The sequence below is a fragment of the Rhincodon typus genome, chromosome 8 (assembly GCF_021869965.1).
Source record: "Rhincodon typus isolate 14 chromosome 8, sRhiTyp1.1, whole genome shotgun sequence".
Classification (NCBI taxonomy): Eukaryota; Metazoa; Chordata; class Chondrichthyes; order Orectolobiformes; family Rhincodontidae; genus Rhincodon; species Rhincodon typus.
In genome coordinates, this window is record NC_063339.1 from 27,332,284 (window position 1) to 27,357,659 (window position 25,376).

General features: G+C 39.7%; 1 protein-coding gene across 2 annotated transcripts in view; it reads left to right on the top strand.

Moving 5' to 3' along the window:
- The window catches only part of mnat1 (MNAT1 component of CDK activating kinase), a 140,610-nt gene that overhangs the window by 105,991 nt on the left and 9,243 nt on the right, over nucleotides 1-25,376 (top strand). Inside the window, exon 8 of one of the 2 annotated variants that reach the window (XM_048600373.1) lies at nucleotides 2,675-2,749. The exons of the other annotated variant lie outside the window; for it this stretch is intronic. Within the exon in view, the coding sequence (XP_048456330.1) occupies nucleotides 2,675-2,741 (67 nt within the window). The 3' untranslated portion in view covers nucleotides 2,742-2,749. Of the gene's footprint in view, nucleotides 1-2,674; nucleotides 2,750-25,376 lie in introns of those variants that run through there. 2 annotated transcript variants of the gene reach the window in all.

Genomic DNA, 25,376 nt, shown 5'->3' on the forward strand with positions numbered 1-25,376 from the left:
TGCACTCAAACTCAGTGCTGCTCTAATGCTGTCCATCTAGTGCCTGACAGGAGCAGCGTTGTTGAATCTGGTGTCCACTTTCTTTTATGGTCCAGGAACAATTGGTTACCAGTTGATGCAAAACAAGATTTCAAGTTTGCATGACAAATTGCAGTCTACATATTCTGGCTGTTGGCTGCAATGTTAAATTACAAAATGAAATTTTGTCTTTATATAATGCCTTTAATGTAGTAATTCATCCAAAGGCAATTCTTACTTGTTATTTAAAATTTAACACTGAGCCATATGAGATATTAGGACATGAAGAGATAGGTTAGAGGGAAGTTACTTCGAAGTGATGGTGAGATTTATGGATGTTTTCCAGAGCTTGTGGCCTAGGCAACTGAAGACACAGCAGCCAGTGGTGGATGTGATTGTCAACCCCTCAGGATAGACTGGAGTTTTCAGGAATTAAAGATCAATCTCCAGCATGCTGTTGGATGTAATCCTTAGGGGAAAAAAAAATTGGACATTAAAAAAGATTTGATTTTTTTCTGTTGTTTTCTTTGAAAATTTCTCTTTATTGAGAATGGAAGGGGGTGAGGGAAAGATTGTTTCACTGATAATTGGGCATCATCTAATTGAGCAATAAGTCATCTTGCTTTCCCAATGTTATAGGAAAGCAGTGTGTCACAAGGATGGTTGCGTTGGCCAACTAACACTGAAACTTGGGGACTAGTTATTTGACAAAACCTCCATTTAGTCCAATTGGCAACCCTAGTAGTGGAATAATTGAAGTGTGGAGTGCTTGTTGGAAGAGTACAGATACCTTTAGAGTTGGAGAATTTGAGGTTACAAAAAAAGGAGTGGTGAGGCAATGGAGCAATTTGAAGATGTGGTTCTAAACTGAGAGACGGTATATTTCAGTGAGCACAGTAGCAATGAGTGAATGACATTTGGTGTGAGTAAAGATACAGCAGCAGATTTTTGAGTGACCTCAAGTTTACATTGGGTGGATTGAAGTAGGCTAGCCAGGAGTTCATTGGAATAGTCAAGCCTAGAAATAAGAAAAGCGAGAAGATTTTAGCAGCAAATGAGCTGAAGCAGGACAGAGTTGGGTGCATTCTTAATGATGGCACAGATATGATGTTGGCTGTTCATCTTGGGATCAGGTATGACATGAAGACTGTGAGCAGTCCGGTTCAGCTTAAACAATTCCCAGGGGCAGTCAGGCTAATGGCTAGGAAACAAAGTTGGGCAGTGGTACCAGAGACAATGGTTTTGGTCTTTCCAATATTTAGTTTGGGGAAATTTCTGCTCCCCTGATACAGTGGCACAGTGGTTAGCACTGCTGCCTCACAGCGCCAAGGTCCTGGGTTCGATCCCACCCTCGGGCGATTGTCTGTGTGGAGTTTGCACATTCTCCCTGTGTCTGCGTGGGTTTCCTCTGGGTGCTCCAGTTTCCTCCCACAGTCCAAAGATGTGCAGGCTGGGTGGATTGGCCATGCTAAATTGCCCGTAGTGTTCAGGGATGTGTAGATTAGGTGTGTTTATAGGGGTATAGGTCTGGGTGGGATGCTCTAAGGTTCGGTGTGGACTTGTTGGGCCGAAGGGCCTGTTCCCACACTGTAGGGAGTCTATGATTCTATGAAATGTCAGAGAAGAAGTCTGCAATTGAGAGGCAGTGTGCTGGTGCTGTGATCAAGTTGGACATTATCATGTTTTCAGAGCAGCATGCAGATGGGAAACTGAGGGGGGTCAACGATCGTTCCTTGGGTAACACCAGAGGTAAAGCTGCAGAGGGAGGAACAGAAACTACTGAAAGTATTCTCTGGATATGACTGAATAGCAAAGAACCAAATCAAGCAAGGGCAGACCCATCCAGCTAGACCATAACCGAGAAATGTTCGAAAAGAATGATGTGGTCAAATGTGTCAAAGGGTGTGGATAGGTTGAAAACAACACCTTAACATTGTCATGGTCCCATAGCTGCCATTTGTGACTTTCTGAACATTCTGATGTTGTGATAGAATAAAAAATCTCATTGGATGTGATCGGACGTGGAGTTCCAGAAAAGATGGCACCGATTTAGGAGGTGATGACGCATTCAAAAGTCTTTAAAGAGAATTGAAAGGCTAGGTGTGGGTAATTCTGATGGATGCACAGATCAAGGACTTTATTTTCTTTTGAGGAATGGATTGACTATGGCAGAAATGACTGGGAGAGGCACCATAGACAAGAAGAGAGAACTTTTCTTAAAAAATATCAGCTAACATGGGCTTTTATGATGCAGTGGTAATATCCCTACCTTTGAGCCAGGAGACCTGGTTTCAAGTCCCATCTGTTCCAGAAGTCTATAATATCTCTAACAGGTTGATTAGAAAATAGTTTTTAACAGGAAGGAAAAATAGCCCTTAAAGTGTAGCCAAGTATCAAGCACAACAAAAAAAAAATTTTATTCCAAGTAATTTGGTAACTCTAGCTTATTGCTTTTTTAGCCACCGGTACAGATTTTAGTGTCCCAATTTTTGTACATTATTTCAAAATACTTCTTTTAACTGATCAGAGAGGAAAATAGCATTCTTGTAATTTTGAACAAAAGAGCATAGATACTGGTTTAGATCTAACAAACATTGAGAACCAGATAAAGTGACAATTATATGAAGAAAACTGGAAGTGTCCTACTTTATTTCAGAACATGGCGTGATATATTAGGCTTTATCTACTATATCGAGAGGAGAAAGGGAGTAAGAACAGAATGAAGTTGACCTCAATTTTCCATCTTTGAAGCAACTTGACAGCTTTATGGTTCAGAGAAGCTATGAAATTTGAGAAACAACTGCTTTGAAAGCTTGCAAGACTACAGATTTATTAGTGCAAGTGTTTACGGGGCATATATAAACCTACAATAAACACTGTGCTACAATGGGTGTGGAAGAGATTTGTGATGGTCAGTATGTTTTTCAAAGTAGTATTGGTTGAGACAATTAAAACAATAGTAGTTCAGGTTGCTGTTTTCTTATTTTACATAATGACTGTGGATTTTATAATGCAGAACAATGCTGTTTTGCATTACTGTCATTGTTTTCAAATTTCAGAACTTTGCATGCATTCATACATCCACTGTTCTATCTATCTCCTGTTACAATATACATAAAAAACTTACACACTGGGAGAATTTCAGTAATAAACGAAAGGATGCACTAAAAGTGAAATAACGCAAGTGGATATTCATGTAGATTTTTTGCTATTTTACGTAACGGCATTTTTTCATATTTCTCATAATATGTCAATTTCTATACACATTATGCCCTATCTCTCACTCTGTTTCCCTGTCCCCTACTCCCTCCTCCAAATGCAATTGTTTCATTTGAATATTTCTAAAGATTAAATTAATACTAAACCTGGGTTGTAATTTGATGTCATGTAATAGTTGTGATCTGTTTAGATAATAGATAAAACCTATAGACCCCTTTAAACTTTAATAGATTTTATAGTTACTTGAGCTTGAGTAATCCAAAATTTTGACAGTACAAATTTCATAGTTCCTCTACGTTTTTTCCTATACAGACTGAACAAGGCCAGCATTAAAGATTTTATGCAGGAATGATACAGCTAATACAGTTGGAGAACATGTCTTCATCTATTTTGACCTAATTAAGAATCCCAGCAGTTTGACTCATTCTGTCAATTGTTTTTTCTACAGGTGAAGCTTCTTAGTTGCGTTGAACTAGTGAGGGCTCTTGTGGTGCAGGAGTAGTGTCCCTACCTCTGAGCCAGGAGGTCTAGGTCAAGTCCCACCTCCTCCAGAGGCTTGTAACAACATCTCTGAATGGGTTGATTAGAAAATATCTGCATTGAACTACTAGTGAGTAAATGTTAGGGACAATACTCTAGCTTGTCAACAGGAATCAGTTAGATTAGTTAAATCTTATATTAGTAAGCACAGTTGATTGAACTAGTCTTTGCTAGATATTGTCTTCATTCTGCTCTAAAAAGCTAATCTATTTACTCGGACTAGTATTGGGCAGTGGGCCTGTAGGAAATTTTATACAATACAATGCTGTTATTTTTATGACACGTACACAGGAAATAAGAGCTCTTACTTTTAGTTCACCAGACTTGCTTTAAGTGTTTGATGGATTCTGAGAAGGCTTGATAAGTCCTGTAAATAATCTACCGTACACAAGGTAGCAAGTGCCTGAAGAGTCGGTATATGGGTTATTTGGAGTTTGCATGCTCCCTCTAATGTCTCATCTTCCCTTCTATGTATTCCTGTCAAAATCTTATGATGTGTTTTTGCCTTCCTGAATGAGCTTTGCATATTTTAGTCAGTCAAAAGTTAGCATTCACATGAGTCTACAGATATGCCTGACCCGTTCACACACCCTTTGAGGATATATTGAAAGTGTTTCTGCTGATCTGCTGTGAGTCTTCTGTGATGATGAAGTTCTAAGTAAAGCCTTTGATTCGAGACATGGTCCACTCCGCGGAGGTGGCTCTAAGTGATTAGTGCCTTAATGCTGGGAAAGTTGGTTCGAGAGAGGATGCTACTGTTGGTTCGCCTTTCTTGCCACCAGACTTGGAGGATTTTATAATGATGCTGGGGGTGATATCTTCCCCAGGGCCTTGAAGTGCCTGCTATAATAGGTCTTCTGAATGTTTGAAATGTGTGGGAGCGTGTATCCATAGTGCACTGTTTTGGTAAAGTAGCTGAAGGTGTTGCTGCTTTCAAACTTTCAGCATTTATTTTTACCAGAGGATAGACACCAGTGATGGCGTATTTAAAATTTTTAAGTCAAATAGCAGCAATCTTTTTAATTCCCAAACAAACTACTTGATTGAATCTGCTTAAGTGAAAGTTCCCTACAGAGCCTTGCTTTACTAACCAGTAAGGATTAACCAGGCTTTGAATTACACAAGGTGGTCACAGCAGTACATAAAATCTACATAATTATCCTGAATAATATTTTGTCTACAGTGTGGAATATTTTCAGATTTTTGCTGGCAGTATACAAATTATCCTACTTGGATATCAGCCTTGGCATATTGGGAGAGCTGTCTCCTCTGTATCAGAAGCAATGGTAATAAATAAAACTCAGAAATGATACAGTGGCCACCTGGAGGGGAACTGGAAATTAGAAATTACGTATTAGATCATTATAATTTGGTATAGCAATTGATTGGAAGTAATATCAATCTGTAAAATCTCTGTGCAAACTAGCTGGTGGGAGTATCTTCAACCTCCACTTACTATGATCTGAGATTCTCACCTGCTTCAAGAAGATCACCCACATCCCAGTGCCAAAGAAAAATCCTGTAGCATGCCTCAATGACTACTGTCTGGTGGTTCTGACATTCATCATTATGAAGTTCTTCGAGAGGTTGGTCATGCCTCACATCAACTCCAGCCTCCCAGATTGCCTTGATCTCTTGCAGTTTGCCTTCTGGCGCAACAGGTCCATGGCAGATGCCATCTCCCTGGCCCTACTCTCATCCTTGAAACATCGGGATAACAAGAATACCTACATCAGACTCCTACTTATTGACTACATTTCCACCTTAAACACCATAATCCCAAACAAACTCATCTCTAAATTCTGGGACCTAGGTCCCAGCTCCCCCCTCTGTAACTAAATTCTCAACTTCCTGACCAACAGACCGCAGTCAGGAAAGATAGATGACAATACCTCCTCCATGATACCCCTCAACACCGGTGCCCCATAAGCTGCATACTCGGCTCCTGGCTATAGTCCTTGCAAACTCACAGCTGTGCGGCCAAATTCTGCACCAACTCCATCTACAGGTTTGCTGACAACACCACCACTGTAGGTCAGATCTCAAACAACAATGGGACAGAGTACAGAAAGGAAAGAGAGTGCTTAACGGCATGGTGTAAAGGCAACAATCTCTCCATCAACGTCAGCAAATGAATGACCTGGTCATTGACTTCAGGAAGTGGCGTGGAGTGCATGCCCTTGTCTGCATCAATGGAGCACCATTGTCTGCACCAACAATTTGTCCTGGTCCACTCATGTTGACACTACAGTCAAGAAAGCACAGCAATGCCTCTGTTTGCTCCACAACGCAAATACAGAAGGTTGTGTGCACAGCCCAGACCATCACAGAAGCCAACCTTCCATCCATGGACTCTATTCCCTCCTAATTCCCTCCCTAATAGCATTGTGGGTCAACCCATAGCAGGAGGACTGCAGCGGTTCAAGAAGACACCTCACCACCACTTTCTCAAGGGAAACTAGGGATGGGCAAGAAACGCTGGCCAGCCAGCGACACCCACAAATGAATAGAAAAAAAATTTACTTGGATTGCTGCCATGGAAAGGCGGCCATCATCATCAAAGACCCATCGCACCTTGGTAATGATCTCCTATAACCTCTCCTGTCAGGCAGAAGATACAGAAGCCTGAACACACGCACAAGCAGGTTCAGGAACAGCTTTTTTACAGCTGTTATCAGACAGTTGAATGCATTCTAGCCTCAAATAATATAACCTGCACTGTAACCAGTATACCTCAAGACTTTTTGATCTGTACATCCTTTGCTTGCTGTGATTTGCCTATACTGCTCGTAAACAAAGCTTTTCACTGTATTTCGGTACACGTGACAATAAAATCAAAATCAAATTACTTCCTCAGGAGGCTAAGGAAATTTGGCATGTCCATAAAGGCTCTTACAAATCTGTATAGATGCACCATAGAAAGCAACCTGTCTGGATGCATTACAGCATGGTATGGCAACTGCTCTTCCTAAAGCCGAAAGAAACTACAGAGAGTTGTGAGGACAGCCCAGTCCATCTCACAAACCAGCCTTCCACCCATTGACCTCATCAGTACTCATTGCATCGTGAAAGCAACCAACATAATTAAAGACCTCTCCCTCATTGGTTATACTTTCTTTCACCCTCTTCCATCAGGCAGAAGATAAAAAAGTTTATATGCATGTACAAACAGATTCAAGAACAGCTTCTTCCCTGCTGTTATCAGACTTTTGAATGGACCTCTTTAACGGTAATGGTGATCTCTCTCTGCAGCTTCTCAGCAGCTGTAACATTGTACTCCCCACTCTGTTCTATTACCCTGCTGCACTTCGATAGTACGATCTGCCTGTAAAGCACGTAAGGCAACTCTTTCCACTGTATCTCAGTACATGTGACAGTAATACACTAAATCAAGTCGGAAATGTGAGATCAAAACTACAAAGTCGTCTGTGTGTGAGTATTGTAGTAAACAATATGGCAGCGATCTTCACATCAATAATTGTGGAAAGTCATATCTTAACATGATAACATGACCCTGCTAAAATGCAGTATGGCATTCGTGTGATTACTCTGATTTCTGGGGGGAAAAAATACAGGAAATTGACTCTGTCGTTTAATGATTCACCATCGCAAGTAAAAAATCCGAGATTGCTGTTTAAGAAGAGATACTTTATCAATGATATCCACACAAGATAGCTAGAACCTGTTCAATTTAGGCTTATCAGTGCTGGAGGCACAGGAAAGACTGAGGCACATTTCCTGTGCAGTTGCATGTGTGCTATTTAGAATTGCTGTTCTTCAAATTTATATAATTATTCAGTGATATTTTGTCTACAGTGTGTAATATTTTCAGATTTTTGTCAATATGTAAGTCATTCTACTTGGATGTCAGCCTTGACTCATTGGGAGAAACTTTGCCTCTATTTCAGAAGATTATGGGCTCAATCCATAATCAAGAGGTGAGAACATAACCTAGACTGGTACTTCAGTGCAGTTCTGAGGGAGTATTATTCCTATTGGAGGTGACATCTTCCAGATGACATGTTGAATTGAGGCCCTATTTATCTTTCTGGCAGCTGTAAAGGATCTTGTGGTACTACTCAAAGAAGAACATGGGAGTTCTTCCTGTCTCCTAATCAAAATTTACACACACAACCAGCATCACTAAAGTAGATGAATTGATCACGTATCACTGCTCTTTGTGAGATCTTGTAAATGCACTTCATTGATTATAAAGTGCTTTCACAAAAGTCTGTATAAATGAAAGCTTTTCTTTTTGGTTAGCGGCATTCTACCCATACATTCAGGCATACATTTAGTTCTACCTGAACCTACTACACAGTAGTTAGTTGTTCACCAAAGTCACTTTTAAAATAATTTGGAGGTGCTGCAGTTGGTACTGTACAATTGCAGCACCTATTATTGAAGCCATTAAATTTTTCTTTACAGACTATAATTACCATAATGCAAGTTTTCATTATATTCTCTGCTCTCCTCCACCATCCTTAAAATGGTTCTCCGGGAATAGAAATGACAAATAAAACAAATTTACTTTGCGGTGCAAGAGATTTAATTTTCCAAATCTAATGTATATTTTGTTAAATTTTAATGACAAAAGAAAAGTTTATAATCAATAACTACATCTTAAAATTATAAAGGAATAGTTCTTAAAACATTCAGGTATATATTGATGGACAAAAAGCTAAAACTCATTTAAACTTATGAAGCTTGATCTGCTGATATCTAAAGAGAAAATAATCCATTAATTGAATCTTTCTGGTAAATACTGGCACAAACTGCTTTCGTAAATGACAAAGAAAACAATACCTATCTTGTGTTTAAACAAGCTGCATAGGGTGAAATAGAGCACTACCACAGAACAATACCAGATAATTACATTGAACAAAGAGTAGTATTGAGAGGTAATTTCCCAGAATGAAACCACTTCAATGTCCAAACTCCATAATTACAGATTTTTTAAAAAATCTCCTCTATCAATGGCTGATAGCATGTAAAACATTTAAAATTGAAGTAGATAGATTAAGAAAGTCATTTTCAGCCTATTTCAATGGAGTAGGATTGCAATTTTAATTTGTATCTGCCACAAAGTTAGAATCTTACAGCCTTCCAGCAAATTGTAGGCTTTTGAAAGAATTGCCTAGTTCAGTCCTCCACCTGAGCTTGTTCTCCATTTACCTGCAAGTTAGTCCTCTCTCTTTTTTACATAGTCACTGAACTTTTGAAAGTTACTCTGGATTCTGATTCTCCACACTTTCAGATGATGAGTTCCAGACATCATCAACACAGTGTATGATAAAAGAAATCTCTATTTCTTTTAGATATCTGATCTTTGGATACTGACACTTGCCAGAGAAAATACATTCTCTCAACTTGATCTGTCAAAATCGGTCACAAATTTGAATCCCTCTGATGGACCTCACTTTGACCTTCTCGACTCTTAAAGAGAAAATTTATATCTTCAGTCACTCTACGTAACTGAATTTCGTTGGTATGATCCTAGTAAATCTCATCTGAACCTTCTGTAGAATCTTAACATCTTTCCTAAAGCCTGGTATTGTACAGAATACTCCAACGGAGGCCTAACTAGAGAATTGTAAAGGTTGAGCACTACTTCCTCATTTTTGTATTTAGTCTCCCGATTAACAAAGCCAGGTACGTACACTTTGTTAACTGCCTGTTTTGAATCTCACTCTTTGGTAATGACAGAACACATAGCATAACAAAACTTGTAATTCACCATTTTTCAATCGCCAAGACAAGACCAGGCCAAGAATTTAGGCTGTAATAGAAAAAGTACAAAAAAAGTAAAGGTTATATTCAGGAAATGTGGAATTACCAGTTGCTAGCCAAGGCATGTCTGTTTCACAGGTGAGCAAAAGCAAAACAAAAGCCATATGAACTAGTTCAAACAACGTTCACTAAAATTTAAATTTCTTTCAGAGGAAGTTGAAGTCTATAATTTGCAAACTATGAAAGTAATTTTCTTTTGGCATTTTTGCTTAACTAATTAAAATATAGTATAGGATGTTCTTGTAAGGTTGTGTTTATGCTATTGCATTGGGTAAATAAACTGTCATTTCTTCGGGTTACTAATTGGTAGAACCTAATACAATAGAATTTGCTCAGTTATTAATCAAAACACAGTTTTTTCTTCAGTTATTTTTAAAAAATTATAATATATTGATTTGTTGATAGAGATTACCATTCACAGCCTTCACATTTTTTGCTGCCCATATATAGTGGGCATTGGGTATGAAAGAGGAAAGCTGTCTAACCATTCATTACAACTTATATTGGGAAGAATGGAAGTGTGTGAAGACAAAATACAATTAATGTCGCTCAACAGGAGCAAAATGTAAAAATGGTTTAAGCCGTTGTAAGTAGGTTTTAAGGTAAATTGCTTATTAAAATCCTGATATTAGTGAACAACAGATCTATATACACAAAATATGTAAATTTTAAAAAAGCCCTTTGTTTCTTTGTCAATATCTTTTGCATGATGGCATTTTTATGATCATTTTTGCAACGTACAAGGATAAGGACAAGAAAAAATAGCATTTACTTCAGTGAGAGTTTGTTTCTTTGAAAAGAGGCATTCAGTGTGAGCAAAATAGTATCTACCCAATATAAATTTTCCAAAATGTAAAATTGCTGAAAGACAGTGTACAAATAAAAATTATATTCTGTTAAAAGTAGTTCTTAAAGCTTATAACCACATGAACCTACAAAAGGGAGTTAGTATCTTATATTTTGGTTTCAGTGCAACGAAAAATAAGCTTTCCAATGCATGTTATTTCTAAGCATAAACCGGTTATGTAAACTAAAACCAACAAAAGAGGGTAATAAAAGAAATTGAATTCATATAGAACCATTCATTGACCAACCAATATTGACCAGGACACCAGTGATATCTCGTCTACTATTTTGTGAAATAATGCAATGATATCTTTGATGTCAGGTTGTTGAGTTTTATGAGAAACAACCACACAATTTTCTGTCTTGTTTTAAAGAGTTATGAGTAAATGCTCACATTCTTCCCTGACTCTATGCCGCTGTTTTATTTGTTCCCTTTCTTTCCCTCACATATGTTAGAATCTGACTTATAGATGTGTACAATTGGCATAAACCTTTACTGGCAACAAAACACTGATGAGGTAATCAGTTGGCTGCAACATTTCAGCTGTTTCTTTTTGGGAAAATTTAATCAGCATTGAGTATACTCTCCTTGTTATATTTCTCTCTCAATCATGACACACTAAAGTTTATAGAACACAAAACAGGAGTTACAACAGGTATACAATCCAGGACTTTTTGCTCTCTCATCATTTACAAAATCTCTCTTACGAATGTACCCTTGGTCAAATCTTCTGCAATATTTTCTCTTTTATGTCAAAATCGTTTCATGGAAGCATGTTGGCAAAACAAGTGTGAATAAGAACATCCATAACATTGGCAGTTTCTGATGCACCTGGGAAATTAGATACTCCTTAACTGCTCAGACTATATTATCCATACTCGGCTCAAGTGCAAGAAATTAAGTTGAACAGAGATTTTTAAGAGAAACTTATTCGTAGAATGGTCTCCTTTTATGTAGTAACCTATCAGCTCCAATAATGAGCAATTTAGCTAGTTCTGACTCCTTGCTGTCTCCCCTTAACCCCGCATGATTTTCTCTTCATGGGTTTATCCAATTTCCTGTTGAAAGTCATGACTGAATGAGCCTCCATCATTCTTTGGTAGTGCACTCTGTATTGTAACGAATCATTGGACATAAATGTTCTTCTGATTATTTTTGATCTTTTGACAGTCACCTTAAAATCCGTATCCTTCAGTTCTCAACTCTTTGTCAATAGGGATAGCTTTTCTCTATTTACTTTGTCTACTCTTTGAAATCTCTCAACACTCTTTTCTCTAATGATAAGAATCCAAACTTTTCCAATCTGTCCATGTAACTCATCACTGAAACCGTTGTTGTAAATCTCTGCATCTCAGGAAAATATCCAGTAGGGACCAAAGTTGATTTATAGAAGTCCATTAAGTCATTTTTTTAAAAAACACTCAATGTTTCTAAAACTCAGTATACTTTTTGCCTTTCTCATCACCTTCTCAATGTCCCTTGCCACCCTCAATAATTTTATACTCCTGCACACAGATGTACTTGCGACTGTAACCCCATTAGAATTATGTACTTTAGATCAAGGTTACCCTTGACTTATAAATACTATGACCAGGACAGCTGGTTAGAGACTGGGAATTCTCACCTCCTTATTTCCCAAAGCCTCCACCATCTCCAAGGTACAAGTAGGACACTTTCCCAGATAGATGTACATCCAACAGCACTCAGAGGCACAGCACCGTCCAGGGCAAAGCAGTTTACTTAACCTTATCCGTGATCTTAAACACTTATTACCTCTACCATCTGTGCGCAGTGGCAATGGTGTATACCATATATAAAACATACTGTTCCTTTGACAGCACCTTCCAAATATGCAACCCCTTCCACATGGAAGGTTAAGAGCAACAGACAAAAAGGAACACCAGCACCTGTAAGTTCCCTTCCAGGTTGCTTACTTGAAACAGTGTTGCTGTCCCTTTCCTGGTAAAAATTTCTGGGACCCCCTTCCTTCCTATCAACAATGTAGCTCTACCTACTTTAGACCTACTGCAGTGACTCAAGAGGCAGTTCACCACCAGCTTCTTAAGTTGAGATGATATTAACTGCTGTACACTGATCAGGTAGGACTAGAGTTAGAAGGAAAAATAGAATCAAAAGGAGGCTGCAGATCTGAGAAGGGGTAAGTCTGGGTTGGAGAGCGACAAGAAATGAGAGATTAAAGGGATTAAGGATTGATGAGAAAAGGATGGGGTGAGATGTTCGAATGTGTCTGGTTGTGGGGAATGCGTGGTGGGCACATCTAATTTCCTAGGATATGCATCAATGCTCTGTGGGTTATGAAAGAAAGCATTTTCTCTCAGAAAGGGCCGAAGTTAGAACCAGTGAATCAGTAGTTATTTCATTGTTCAGTAGGAGGGGATGGTGGAAGATCAAGCAAAGAATGGAACTGCAAATAAACATACAAGAAACAGGATATCAGCGGAGCATGTTGTCTACACTTATCTGGGAGTGAGAGCAACGGCCCACTGTCATAGATCTGCTGAATTTGAAAAGAAACTAACAACCTGTGACATCAAAACAAAGTTGTAAGCTGCCTGTTTCTAAGGAGCTAGATTAATTAGAGCTGAATGGTGAGTAATTTTATTTTCTGCATAATAGTCTCAAGTTTAAAGTAAATTGTCATATGGTCACACCTTAGTAGGACTGGGGCTAAAATTCTCAATGGATGACTTGCTGGTGCTGTTGTTCATGTCTCTAGCTTTTCAGGGGTTGAGAATATGAGAAAGAATTTAGATATAATAAAATCAAAGCTGTAAATGAAAGTGGAAAATGGTGAAAACAAGTCCTAAAGTCAACCATGGCCAAACTACATAATTGTGTTAGCAAGACAGACTTAGAAACATGATCAGATTGCATATAGCATTCACAATAAGACAGATGAATTTGTGGTGTAAGTGGAAAAGAAGGAATAATTTAATTGCCGTAAGAGATATGGCTGCAGGGTGACTAAAACTGGAGCTAAACATTAAAGAGTATTCAATATTTATGAAGGATACGCAAAAAACCTGTTTGGTTGGAGTTAAGAAACAGTACTGGGCAGTAAACATTAGTAGAAGTGGTTTATAGGCCACCAAACAAAGTGGTGGCAATGTAGAGCACTGTATAAATCAAAAGGTGCAGATAACAAGGGGAATACAGTAAGCATAGATGACTTCAATCTACGTAAAGACTAGGTAAACCTAATGAGCACCAATGATATGGAGGAAGACGTGGAATGTATTTGAGATCATTTTCTGCAGCAACATGTTGACAAACTAACTAGGACATGGGCTATTTTAGATCTATTAATAAACAATGAAAACGGTCCGATCAATTACCTTTTTGTAAAGATAAAAACTTTTGAGAATGGTGAGCATCATATCATAGAATTTTCTATGAACTGTGAGAAAGATATGATTCAAATTGAAGGAGGCTTAAATCTAAACAAGGAAAATTAAGAAAGTATGACGAGGAAGGTTGGCTGTGGTGCATAGCATGGTAGGTTGGCAATGGCTTGTATTCAAAGAATTGATCCTTGGTTTTCAAAAAGCACGCATTCCTATGAGGTAAAATACCCAACAAGAAAAGGAAGAGAGTAATGGCTAACAAAAAAAAAACTTGTATTAGATCAAAGGAGGAGGCTTGTAATGTTGACAAAAAATGTTTTAAGTCCGAAGATAGGGCAAATTTTAGAATTCAGCAAAGGAGTACCAAGAAATCGATAATATGGGAAGAATAAAATATGAATACAAACAGAAGAAAAATAAAAATGGATTGTAAAAGCCTTTGTAGATACGTAAAAATGTAAAGATTAGCACAGACCAGTTTGGGTCTATTACAGGCAGAAACAAGAGTTTATGATAGCAAATAGAGAAACAGCAGAGAAGCAAAATGAGTGCTTTGTAACTGTCGTCATAGAGGAAGGCACAAGTTTTCTTGAGATAATTGACATCCAAGTGTCTTGTAATAATGAGGAAAACTTCTAAAATAAATTAGTAATATTAAAAAAAAAAGTGGTATTCAACAAATTAATTGGATTGAAAGTTGATTAAAAGGATTCTTTTAATGTAGTGACACAATCTATCAAACTTCTCAGTCCTCACCGTGATTCACGACTGAAGAGCTGATGACAGCAGAGAAAGATGGCTTTGACACTACCTGTCTAAACCACCTCTTGTGGAATAAAGCCTCTATAGTCTTACCAGACCATAGGGTGCGCTGTCATTAGAGTGAGAAGACTGGTGGTGGTTTAACCTGACCCTCATGTGAGGGGGTAGGTTGAAAAGGAGAGTCCTTCATGGTAACCTCAGCCAGTGTGGGAATTGAACCCACACTGTTGGAATCACTCCGCATTGCAAATCAGCCATCCAGCCAACTGAGCTAACTAATATTACTTTAAGAAATAAGAAGAACATACTTAGAAGTTAGTAAACAGAAGTCAGCCCATGGCCAGATTACCATTCTTACTTCTTCAGGACTTTGTCAGTACATTTGCATGATGTGCAATATACACTGCAAAAGGAACACTGAATTTCTTTGTGCATGGATGTATTGTGCCTCACGTTTATACCCTGCAGCATGTATAGTAAGAAGAAAGTGACTACCTAAGAACATAAAATAGAAAGAGGAGTGAAAACTTTACTCTGCTGTTTCTCTGTGGATAAAGTTATGAAAAGTCCCATGAGAAAGAAGATGAGGCACATGTAAGGATCTTGCTGTGCAGAATTTAGTGAGGATCCTTCTTGTATGCTGTACTGTATGCCTATCTCATAAATGAACACTGATGAGATTTCACCCAGTATTGATCAAACCTTTTAAAAACTGTTGCATATAGTATGCAATTGAGTTTTTTTTTCACATTTTCAGTCATAATCCTGAGCAATTATTTCTGTATTCTATTCTGAGAAATGCATGTTGTTTCACAGACCACCTGCCCTGGAAACAACCTGAGTTTTCCAGTAGGAAAAAGCACCTGATGGAAAACTTGTTCTTTCTGAGAAACATATGCCTGGTACTTAGTTGAGTTAAATAGCAAGCTTTTGTACTCCTGCCGAATAATTGAATCATTGCATTGAATAAATGACTAAGATTTGATTCCTTTTGCTCAAGATATATCTCCTGGTGCCTAATCAATTCACTGCATATACACCATGTATATTCATACAAATATGAAAGTGGTAATCCTTAATTGATTTGCTTGGTTTTCAGATTTGCTGTTTTGAAGTTCTGTTTCTTTGTGAATTACCTAATTACTTTGCTGAATGTGCAGGCACTTCAAATAAATGGTGTTCTACAAAACATAGCAAAAAAATCCTGCATGAGTTCAAAATGTTATGAAATAAATACTATCAAATGTTGTGCTGTTCATCTGACTGACAGAAAATATGCCTACTGTGTGTTGTTTTAATGTACATGATCAGTACTGAGATGGGAAAGAAACGGAAATTGTTTATAAATTTAAGCAGAGTGTGAAAAATATTGGTCTGGAAATTTTGGCAGCATAGTGAAATACAATTTCTCTATTCTGCAATGCTGCTATACATGGGCTAATGTGACTTGGAAAGCCAGGGTTGCATCTTGTATTTTGACTTTTTTTTCACAATTGAACTGCTTGAGCTATCGGCCAACAAAATGCTATAGTACAGGGTCAGACAATATGATTATAAAGCACATTCTGCTTGAGATGATAGAAAAGTATATTGTGCTGTGATTTGGCTACTGATTCTGTATTGCGCTGAGTTAAGTGAAAGTACACTAAAAATTTATGAAACTGGAAAGTTACTGTAGTGTTTGATTTGATGCTGTGCTATATTGTATTTATATTTTGTACTTGCGAATCCCAAATTGTATTCCATTGTCTTTGCACTGCTTCATTCTTTTGACACCTCAAAGAACAAGTAAATGCTTTGCATTTGGGAAAGGGCACTGTAAAATGTGTTGTAATTTTGCCCTCTAGTGTCCACTAATCTATTAACTATTATAGTTATGAAATAACAGCATGAGGCATTGAATCAATAGAGGTAGATTCAAACTTAAATAGAGTATTCACCCTCTTAGATTGTGTGAAGCTATTTCTGTGGAAAGCATATTAACCTCTAATTAATACCACAAGGTATAAGAAGTAGAATCAAGAGTAAACCACTACCATTTCTGAAGAAGGGTCTAGGCCCGAAACGTCAGCTTTCCTGCTCCTCTGATCCTGCTTGGCCTGCTGTGTTCATCCAGCTCTACACCTTGTTATCTCGGATTCTCCGGCATCTGCAGTTCCTACTATCTCTTACCATTACCATCTAGAAGGACAAGGGTAGTAGATACATGGGAATACCACCACCAGCAAGTTCCACATCAAACTACTCACGGTTCTGACTTGGAAATGTATCATTGTTCTTTCAGTGTCACTGGGTCATGATCCTTAAATTCCCTCCCAAGCAGCATGTGGATTTGCCTACCCCAAATGGATTGCAACAGTTCTAGGAGGCCCAGCACATTTTCAAGGGCAGCTGGGAATGCACAGTAAATATTGGCACAGTCCACTTCCCATGATGGGATGAAAAAAAGACCATGGCCCCTTAGAGTCTGTTCTATCTTTCTGTTTGATCAGGGCTGATCTTTTGTCTTAACTCCATTTTCCCAATCACTCCCCATATTCTTTAATTTCCTAAGAGACCAAACATCTGTCCTACTAGGCTTGAGTATACTCCATGATGGAATGTTCACAATCATCTAGGCTAGCAAATTCCAAAGAACCTCCTCTCTGTCTCCATGCGAGATGTTTGACCCCTGCTCCTGAACAAATTGAATTGTTTAATATATAGAGAATCCATTTAATGCAGAGGTTTACCTTGGTATATTGATGCTATGAAAAAGTATTAGACACTGTTGGGTCTTTTATTTCTGAGAAAATTAGTAGACAATCCAGTTATACTCGTGCAGCAGGTATAATGCATGCTTTTATTTCAAGATCAGTTCAGTCATGTCTAAGAGCTGTAAATCTCTGAGGATTTCTGTGCCTCTATCCTGATTTGGCAAATGAAGTTTATGAAAATAGAAACAAATGGAAAATCGCCTCCTTATTTCCGACTTACTATGGTAGTTGATTTCACTTTCTATTTTTGGATTGTCTTCCTTTCTTTTACAGCTCAAAAGAATTTTCAAACGTCTTCCATCTGTGATGTTTTATCTTTTCACTCTGTTTTTCCCCAGTATTTTCTCCTCTTTTTCCCTTATATTTTCACCTCTCAGTTAGTGGATATATGCCTGTGATCTGTTGAATCTGTTTAACATCCTCATATGCGATGTGTCTCCCAAATTCATGCCCATATTTCCTGGAACACCAGTTTTGATTCAATCTGATCAGATTACTGCCCCTGCCATAGTACCAAAATGACTCTCATCAAAATCACAAATGATGTCCTATGTGACTCTGAGAAAAAGCAATTATTCCCACTCATCCTCTAATCTGTTTGCAGCCTACTGCCACAGTTGATCACATCATCTTCCTCCAATGCCTCGACACCTTCTCCCAGCTAGGTAGCAATGCATGCCCCTCTTTTCATTGTATCCATTTAATCATAGTCAGACAACTGCTATCAATGGCTTTTATTCCTATTCCTACACAGTCACCTGGTGGCCCCAATGAGGTTTGTTCAGACCCAGTCTATTTTGCAGTACAGGTACTATCCTGATTGCCACTGCTAGAATCTTGCGGTATCATTCACATCTGCCAGTATGTAGTTCAGATGAAGAATTGTTTGAGATAGTTTGCTGCCACCAATACTCCTCTGTTTATACTTCTTCTAGGGTCTGTGGTAGAGGATACATGACCATATAGTCTTAGTAGAAAGTGACACTGTTCTAAATTTACAGGATGATTTATTCAATGCTAACAATAAGTACAACTGCATTACCAGCTAGACATAATTACCAGGGCTCTTAGAAGAAGAGAACACTTCTGCACCCTATGAAGGCTAGTATAGAACTCATTATTTCCACCCTCAGACTCTATGTGGATCAATAGAATGGGTGGAGCTCAATGTAACACGAGCATTAACTCCTTCAGAAGTGTTGTGATAGGTTTGATCCCAGGATGTGCTCTCAACCACTTGTCTGTGCTGTCAATAAGACCTCATGTTTCCATCTCCATCTGCTTCCGCTCCTTTTTTGCTGCCAACGTTGACTATTCTCTGGATTTTTAAAAATTCATTCATGGGATGAGGGCGTCCATGGCTAGACTGGCATTTATTGCCCAGAGGGCAGTTAAGAGTCAACCACATTGCTGTGGGTCTGGAGTCAGATATAGGCCAGACTGGGCAAGGGTGTCAGATTTTTCCTTCCCTAAACGACATTAATGAACCAGATGGGGTTTCTCCTGACAATCGGCAATGATTTCATGGTCATCATTAAACTCATAATTCCAAAGTATTATTGAATTCAAACTCCACCTTCATGGTGGAATTCGAACCCAGGCCCCCAGAACATTACCTGGGCCTCTGGATTAATAGTGTAGCGATAATACCACTAGGCCATCGCCTACCCAGCGATTGGCCTCTCACATTCTACTTTCCATTTGAAACTCTGCTGCTATGTCCTAAATTACTAGTGCTGTTCAACTGTCAGCTCTGATGCTCATTACCATCTAAAGAACATCTTGATTTTAAAGTTCTCCTCATTATCCTTAAATCGATATCTGCTTGGACAGTCGGTGTACTCTTATATTATCGTCCAGTCTGAGAAACCTCAAGAAATACCTGCATGTTTCTAATTCTGACCTGTTGAGGATGCACAGTTTTAATTGATTCATCATTGGTAGCCATACTTCCCATTCCCTAGGCCCTATATTCTGGAATTCTCCACCAAGAAATCTCACCACCTTGCCATTTCACTTTCCTCCTTTAAGACATTTCTTAAAATCAACCTCTTTGATCGAGCTTTTTGTCATTTGCCCTAATATACCCTTTAGTGTTGCAGTGTCATATTTTCTTCTATAATGTCTCTGTGACACATTGAGACATTTTATCACAGTGAATGCACTACGTAAATAAAAATTATGTGTATATGAACTGAATGAGCAACAAGTGCATTATGCGGTCAGGACGGTGAATCTAATATGGACTCTTACTCATACCATGATATAAATTTGATACAAGACAGAACATGTTTGCAAAGAAGCAGAATACTTTTGTGTTGCTCTCAATTGAAAACAGGGCTTATTTTAGTTGGCTAATTTAGTTCCTTTTTATTGGTGGCCATATGGTTGCTAGGGGAATATTTATACAGCCTGCAGTTTTCTGCAAAGCGTAAGTGAATGGATGACAGCTGTTAGAACTGTGAGCATGTACCGTTATGCCCAAATAGGGAAGCAGAATAGTGCTGAAAATTCACTGATAATGGCTGAACAGTGTTGCCTTTGGTTTAATTATCCATTTGACACATTCTTACCTGTTTTGCCCTGTTTGAATAAATGACATTTGACTCTATAAAATATAATTTACATTGTATGCCAAGGATTTTCAGCCTTTTCCAAATTATGAATAACTTATGTGTTGAAACATTAAATTAAGGAACCTTGGCAGTGATTTAATATAGTATTACAGCTTGACAATTACATAACAGCACCTGTATTTCAAGTGATGCTCTGAGTTAAGAACCCTAGACATATTATAAAAGATGGATGAATCATAAGTAACCATTCAAAAACATTGAACTGCACAACATGTTATGAAGTCTTTTTCATTTTACAGTTTTATGTTACAAAATATAAAATCTTACTTCCTGTTGTCCAGCTTCAGATTCAGTGGTGCTTGGCAATATTAAAGAGCAGAAAGCAAGAAGGTAGTGTTGTAAAGTCTGATAAATAATTTCAAAACAAGAAAGCAGTTTATCATCACTGGTATGCCTAAGTTATGCCAGTCCTTAAAAAAGACCATATTTTAGAAATGGTGCAGTTTTACTTATCGGACATTCAGATGCGTATTGTGAAATAACCTCCAAGAGAGTTTTATTCATTTTAACTTGCAATTAGATAAGAGCTTTGAGCTTAAATCTCAGTTAAATACATGTTAATAATCTGGTAATATGTTCTAAAAGTAACCTTGAATTTAGTATCAAGGAAAATTGAGGAAGAAACTGACTTTGAAAAAGGCAGAGATATTTCTGATGTTGTTGCTTGGGTTGGGGGTTGGGGGTTGGGGGGTGGGGAGGGAGGGAAGAAGGAGGGAGGAGTCAATTGAGTAGATTTTAGTCTCTACTACAGGTTTTCTTCAGCCTGAATAGAGTCCTACAGCACGGAGACAGGCCCTTTGGCCCAAACTGGTCCATGCCGACCAAAATGTCCATCCACGCTCAGCACATTTCCCTGCACTTGGCCCATATCCATCTAAACCTTTCCTATCCATGTATTTGTCCAAATGCCTTTTGAATGTTGTTAACGTACCCACCTCAACCACTTCCGCTGGCAGCTTATTCCATATACGTACCACCCTCTGTGTAAAAAAAAAAAAAAAAGTTGTCCCTCAGGTTCCCATGTATTGTTTCCTCTCCTACTGTAAACTGATGTCCTCTAGTCCTCAATTCTCCAACCCTGGGAAAAAGACTGAGTGCATTCACTCTATCCATGCCTCTCATGATCTTACACACTTCTATAAGATTCCTCCCTCAGTCTCGTCTGCTGTAAAGAAAAAAAGTCCTAGCTTGTCCAACCTCTCCCTATAACTCAGTCCCTTCAGTCCTGGCAACATCTTTGTAAATTTCTTCTGCACTCTTTCCAGTTCAGTAATGTGCTTCTCGAGCACGGTGACCAAAACTGAATACAGTACTCCAAGTACGGCCTCACCAATGTCGTGTACAACTGCATCAAAACTTCAGTACCCTGACTGGTGAAGGCCAGTGTGCCAAAAGCCTTCTTCACTTCCCTGTCTACCTGTGCCTCCTCTTCTCAAGTAACTTACCTATCACAGATGTTAAGCTTACTGGTCTTTAATTCCCAGGTTTTTCTTTGCAGCCCTTCTCGAATAAGGGCACAACATTCGCTACCTTCCAGTCTTCCAGAACCTTGCCTGTGGCTAACAATGATGCAAATATATCAACCAGAGCCCCTGCAATTCCTTCTGTAGCCTCTTGTAGGGTTCTTAGATATATCTGGTCAGGACCAGGAGATTTATTCACCTTTGTACATTTTAATACTTCCAGCACCACCTCTACTGTAATATGGACTGTCCCCAAGATATAGTCACTAACTTCCCCAAGTCATCTTGTCTTTCTCCATGGTAAATACAGAGGAGAAGTATTCATTAAGAACCTCACCCATCTGTCGTGGTTCCACACATACATGTCCACTTTGGTCCTTGAGGGGTCCTATACTGTCTCTAGTTATTCATTTTCCTTTAACATACTTAAAGAATCTCATTGGATTCACCCTAATCTTCTCAGCCAAAGCTATCTCATGCCCCTTTTCACCCTCCTGATTTCCTTCTTCAGTCAACTCCTGTATTCCCTATATACCTCCACGAATTCCCTTGATCCCAGCTGCCTGCTCCTGAGCCATTCCTCCTCCTTTTTGCTAGTCAAAGCCTCAATATCTCTTGTCATCCAGGGTACCCTGCTCCTGCCAACCTTGCCTTTCACCCTCACAGGAACATAAAGATCTTGAACTCTAGCTATCACACTTTTAAAGGCCTCCCACTTGCCAGAGGTTCCTTTGCCTGCAAACAAACTACTCCAGTCAACCCCTGCAAGCTCCTGTCTAATTCCATCAAAATTCACCTTGCCCCAATTTAGAACTTGATGTGTGGACCAGTTTTATCTTTTTCCGTAACTATTTTAAAATTAATAGAACTATGGTCACTCGTCCCAAAGTGCTCCCCCACTGTCACCTCAGTCACCTGTCCTGCCCTATTTCCCAAGAGTAGGTCAAGTTTTGCCCCTTCCCAAGTAGGACCCTCTATATACTGCTTAAGGAAAGTTTCCTGAACACATTTGACAAATTCCACCCCATCTAAGCCCTTAACACTATGGCAGTCCCAATCTATGTTAGGAAAATTAAAATCCCCCACTATGACAACTCTATTGTGCCTGCAAGTCTCCCCAATCTCCCTGCATATTTGTTCCTCTAATTCCTGTTGACTATTTGGGAGCTTATAGTACAACTCCAATAATGTCACCATCCCCTTCTTATTTCATAGCTCCACCCACAAAGCCTCACTGGATGATCCCTCAGATTTTTCATCTCTGGCTGCAGCTGTGATACTCCTCTTAATCAAAAATGCAACTCTCCCTCCCCTCTTTGCTCCACCTCTCTCCCACCTAAAGCACCTGTACCCTGGCACATTTAGCTGCCAGTCCTGTCCCTCCCTTGGCCATTTTCTGTAATATCCCAGTCCCACGTACCTATCAACGCCCTGAGTTCATTGGCCTTACCTGTCAGCTCTCTTGCATTGAAGTAGATGCAATTTAATCCAACAGGCATTCCTTGCTTCCTGTCCTGTTCCAGCCAGACCTGTCTCTTGAACTTGCTATTTCTGTTTACTGGATCTCCTTCCAGCCTCTCACTTGCCTCCCTGCTGTTGAGGATTCCCTGCCAATCTATCTTAAACCCTCCCTTGCGGCACTAGCAAATCTGCCCGCCAGGATATTGGTTCCCCCTCCAGTTCAGGTGCAACCCATCCCTCTTGAACAGGTCACATCTGCCCCCCACAAAAAAGATCCCAGTGATCCAGGAATCTGAATCCCTGTCCCCTATACCAGTTCTTTAGCCACGCATTCATCTGCCATATCCTTCTGTTCTGAACCTCACTAGCATGTGGCACTGGAAGTAATCCGGAGATTACCACCTTCGAGGTCCTGGTTTTTAACTCTTTTCCTAGCTCTCTATAACCACTCCCTATTTCTACCGAAATCATTTGTGCCAACATGCACAATGACTTCTGGCTGCTCACCCTCCCCCTTGAGAACGTTCTGCAGCTGCTCCAAGACATCCTGGACCCTCGCACCTGGGAAGCAACACACCATCCTGGATTCCCATTGGTGGCCACAGAATCTCCTGTCTGACCCCCTAACTACCGAATCTCCTACCACTAAGGTCCTGTTTACCTTTACCCTTTCCCGCTGTACCCCAGAGCTAGTTGTAGTGCCACTGACCTGGCTACTGGTGCTTTCCCCGATTGGTCGTACCCCCCAACGGTATCCAAAACAGTATACATTTTCGAGGGTAGTGGCCACAGGGGATTCCTGCACCCTCTACCTACTCCCTTTGCCTTTCCTGGTGGTCACCCAGCTACTCTCTGCCTGTACCTTACCACCTCACTAAAACTTTTATCTATGATGCGCTCATTGTCTTGGATGATCCTGAGTGCATCCAGTTCCAGCTCCAGCTCCCTAACACAGTCTCCCAGGGGCTGCAGTTGGGTGCACTTCCCACAGATGTAGTCATCAGGGACGATAGAGGTCTCCCTAATCTCCCACATCCTTCAGGAGGTCCATGCCACTGCCCTAACTACCATCTCAACTGCACTAAGATTAACAGGAAAGTTAAAAGGCCTTTATCTGAACTTACCTGTACTTTTTGCTGAGCCGCTGCTCACCAAAGCCTATCGTGCCAATGCTTTACTTCTCACTCTGCTACCAACACATTAGCACATTTCTCTCACCCCCTTTTTTGGTTAGAAGATGAGGGAGGGAGGGAAGCACTACATTGATGTAATGTTTGGGGCTTAAGTAGTCCTTGATGCCAGGCCCACAATGATCTGCTCTTCAATGGAGGTGACTGCTTCTAGGCTGTATGTGCTGAAGTGATGCCTCTCCCCCACTGTCACCCTCTGCTGGACTGAATAGGCTGAGAATGTGATGAAATAATTGTTTAAATCTTGCTTTCTTGCACAATGCACTAATGCCTTCATTTTAAAGGCAGTTCTCTCCCACAGGAAATACAAGAATCTCATTATTCCATGTAATTTGGGAATGCATGGTTCTTCAGGGTCCCCCAAACCGTTTTCATTATCAACAGGATATAGCACATTGTGACAAACAACCTAGGCAAGGCTAGGAAGGAGAACCTGTTTGGGGAATATCAAGCATTAGGAACGAAATTAAGGAACAGGTCCTCGCGGGTTACAGTCTCTGGATTACTACCCAAGCCATGTGCAAATTGTTATAGGGATAAGAAAGTTGGGGAAGTAAACACATGGCTAAAGAACTGGTGTGGGAAAGAGAGATTCCATTTCATGGGGCATTGGAACAGAAGGGATCTGTACCATTGGACTTTAAACTAGTGAATTGTGGGGAAGAGAAAGGGAAAACGACAGGAAATATAATGGTACTTTGAAAAGGAAGGTTAACATTTATGCAGAGATAGTAGGAGCTGCAGATGCTGGAGAATCTGAGATAACAAGGTGTAGAGCTGGATGAACACAGCAGGCCAAGCAGCGTCAGAGGAGCAGGAAGGCTAACGTTTCGGGCCTAGACCCTTCTTCAGAAATGCTTTTTAGTGTCCAATAAAGTTGAGTAGAATTGTGAGTTCAGGTTGTGGATCCTACGAAGAATAAAAAACAGGAGAGGTCCTTTGCAGGTCTCGGAGAGGGAGGCTCTGAGCTGGGGTAGGCATGATTGTAGTGCCAGGAGATGCCAGCGCCTCGCTGCAAGTGTGTGTTTCAGGAGTCGCAGGGAGAAACGTTTTTGAAGGATCTCAATGTTCTGAATGTAAACACTGTCACGGTTGGGGCCAAATTGGGAAGGCCTGAATGTGGACTGTAGTCCATTGGGGATGATCCGGTTCCGTAGGCAGGTACTAAGAAAGGCAATGTGGCTGTAGTACCTGGTTTGCTTCAGGACGTGGTCGAGCAGTTTCAAGGCCGAAGAGATTACAAGAGAGTCGCAGTGGGAGATAGATCCACTGAGGTTTTTCCGGAGGGAGGAGGGTAACTTCTTCAAGGTAGGCATCCTTAGAAGAGGC